General features: G+C 41.0%; 1 protein-coding gene across 1 annotated transcript; it reads left to right on the plus strand.

Annotated features, from left to right (window-relative positions):
* Positions 1-1,302: 1,302 nt before the first annotated feature.
* EDB93DRAFT_1098781 (uncharacterized protein) lies at positions 1,303-1,653 on the plus strand (the record flags this gene model as incomplete). The annotated part of the gene is made up of 1 exon (XM_041446897.1): positions 1,303-1,653. One exon carries the CDS (start codon positions 1,303-1,305, stop codon positions 1,651-1,653), a length of 351 nt encoding a protein of 116 aa, XP_041300533.1.
* Positions 1,654-3,125: the final 1,472 nt, after the last annotated feature.

Genomic DNA, 3,125 nt, shown 5'->3' on the forward strand with positions numbered 1-3,125 from the left:
GAAAGAAAAAGGAAGGGAAAAAAGGTAGTGAGAAGTACAAGAGACTACTTAGACCCTCACAGTAGGGGACGACGCAGGATCTCACTTCACGGGCACGACGGCTCACCACGCTGAGCACCGCGGACGGCAGGGGGGCGCACGGGACGGCGCAAGACGGCGGAGAAGGGGGCACGGCACGGCGCACGACGGCGGAGGACCGGGCACGGGAGGGGTGGGCGACGGCTCAGCACGGCGCAACACATCTCACTTCAGGTCGCACGACGTCGCACAGGAGGGGAGACGCGCAGCACTTCTCATACTTCCTATATCTCTCACTTCACTTCTGACTACTTTATCACCTCTTACTTCATTTTGTACTACTTCTCATCACATCTCACTTGACTTCTCACTTCATTTTTTACTACTTCTTATTCCAACATATCTATCTGACATCCAGACATTGGATCTACTCAGACTTCTATTTGCACTATCCATTCATATTTTATACATAGCTTATTTCCACATTCAGTGTAAGAAGCAGATTTCTGCTGAGCTCAGCAGAATGTTACTACCTATACAATAATTTGTAGGTAGATCTTCAGCACAACCTATGCTGCTATACTTGTAAGGCAAGTGCATTCGATCCTATAGGGGTAGCTGTTTGGTATCAGTTTAGATAGTTATTTATCAATAAAAGGAAGATAATCCGATCTGAAGCTAGGAACTACTTGTCCAAGGAGAAACTGTCAAGTCTGAAATTTTCAGAGTTGGCTCAGGCATTGGATGGTCGGCGATGTGTCAGATGGTAAAGGAGTGTGTTGGAATGTCAGTCAAATGAGTGTCAAGTGTTTTAGAATGTTTTGGAGAAAAATAGCAGATAGATATTTCACAAATACAATCAAGTACTTACTAATATCCAGGGACTTCCATCCGACTACTGAGTAGGAAAAAGTAAGTAAAGTAATGGGTAGGAAGTACTGGATATTATATAGTGTCTATGTAGAATTTCAAAGTGCATTAGGCGAAAACAGTAGCACAAAATCAGGTCCAAATGTATGTAAAAGAGCATGAGTACTGCACCTTTTGTAGATAACATGTATTAACTCTATCTATAATATTCAATAATGTGAAAAACAAGTAAATACACACCAGTGGAAATGAATATGACTGGACAGGACATAAGAAGAACAAGTCTGATGTGAAAATGATGGGTCTGAAACTTTTGGGTCAGGGTCAGGCATTGGGATTGGGATTTCAATATCAGGAATGCATCAGACATAGCAATCATTTGGTATAGGACTGTGGTCAGATCACTGCATGCGCATGGAGTCTGTCAACATGTCGCATGACTCTATACTCAGAGTCATCGAGAATATCATGCTTGATTACAGAGGAGGTCCGATGTACTTCCAAGTTCAGGTAATGGAGTGCGTGAACTTTGAGGTTCTGCTTGGATGCCCATTTTTTATGCTCACTTTGTGTCGCACATTTGATCTCCCTAGTGGGGAGCAGGACATTTTATTGACAGACCCAAACACACACAAAGAAATGCGCATCCCAACCCTCCCTTGGGTCAGAAATTGTCAGGTAGTGGTTCATGGTGCGCCTTGTGGCAAAGCAATGCATATGCACTTACATGTTAATATCACCAAGGTTGAGGGTCAGGATTCTTAAGTATCAATGATCCACAGCACTATAGAGTGTTTGTGCTCCTCGCTTCACCCATCACACTCATTTTCTCATTCATATCTCACTAATATTTCTTCACTCGCATTGTGCAATGCACGCGACAAAAACCACATTTGTTTGCTCTCAAGGAGCAATCTCACTTCACCACATTCATTGTTGTTGTCATCATATCCTGTCCCCATTTCATTTTCATACTCTGATTTCTCTCTTCCACAGTCCACGCTATACACGCATCTAACCTCGTCCTGTACAGCTTTTTATACTGTGAACATTGCCGCATTCAATGTGTGTGCTAAGAAAGTTCGCAGTGTACTTGCATCATTCATGAACTACCGCCCAATCCCTTAATAGGACTAATTCTGGGACCTGCTCACCCTCCAAATTTTGTTCCAGGTATCTGTCTCACGCAAGTGCAAGCGGATAAGTTAAACTTTGATCCTGCAAAATGGCTTTGGCCAGAGGAAGCTAGTAAGAAGTAATGAGCAGTAATGAAAAGTGAAGTGAGCAGTTGTGAGAAGTTAAGTAAGAAGTGGGAAATAAAGATGAGAAGAAGTGAGAGAAGTGAAGTAAGAAGTATGTTGTCTGACTCTTTTCTGATACCCCAGATTTGCCTTGAACACACAGATGAGAAGTAATAAGAAATGAGAAACAAGGATGAGAAGTAGTAAGAAGTCAGAAACAAAGATGAGAAGGAGTGAGAGACATGATAATAATGATGAGAAGTGAAGTGAGAAGTAATGAGAAGTAGTCAGAAGTCAGAAACAAAAATGAGAAGAAGTGAGAGAAGTGACAATAATGATGAGAAGTGGAGTGAGAAGTGATGAGAAGTAGTGAGAAGTTAAGTCAGAAGTGGTGAGAAGTCAGAAACAAAGATGAGAAAAAGTGAGAGAAGTGATAAAAATGATGATAAGTGGAGTGAGAAGTGATGAGAAGTAGTGAGAAGTGAGAAACAAAGATGAGAATTGGTAAGAAGTAATGAGCAATCTGTCATCTGACTCTTTTCTGAATGTCCAAAGTCCGAAAATGTCCATTTGTCCCTATGTCTGTGTTGCAAGTTTTCTCTATATGTCTTCCCACTAGGGTGCCTAATAAAAAACATGAAAAAAATAATTGAAAGTTCGGCAAAAACACAAATTTTTGGATATCAAAACAATACTGGGTGCAGAGTACCATCTGACTTCTTTTCTTCATGCAACTTTCATTCTTCTTCTGTTTATGTTGCCCAGATTGTCCAAATTTCTAATAGTTAATGGCACAGGTGCAATTCTGCAGTGCAAAGGTAAAATGCTAAATAATCAGGTGAGTTCACACAATGTCCAATAGTCCGAAAACATGTCTAAAAGTGTGTCCAAAAATATGTCCAATATGCTAGTCTGATGTTGCGAACATGCCAGGGTTATGTGCAATATATCATATGTATATGTCTGAATTTTTGAGTTTCAGATGGTCTGAAATTT

Source organism: Suillus bovinus, assembly GCF_016758785.1.
Source record: "Suillus bovinus strain UH-Sbo-P2 chromosome Unknown EDB93scaffold_420, whole genome shotgun sequence".
In the NCBI taxonomy this organism is placed as follows: domain Eukaryota; kingdom Fungi; phylum Basidiomycota; class Agaricomycetes; order Boletales; family Suillaceae; genus Suillus; species Suillus bovinus.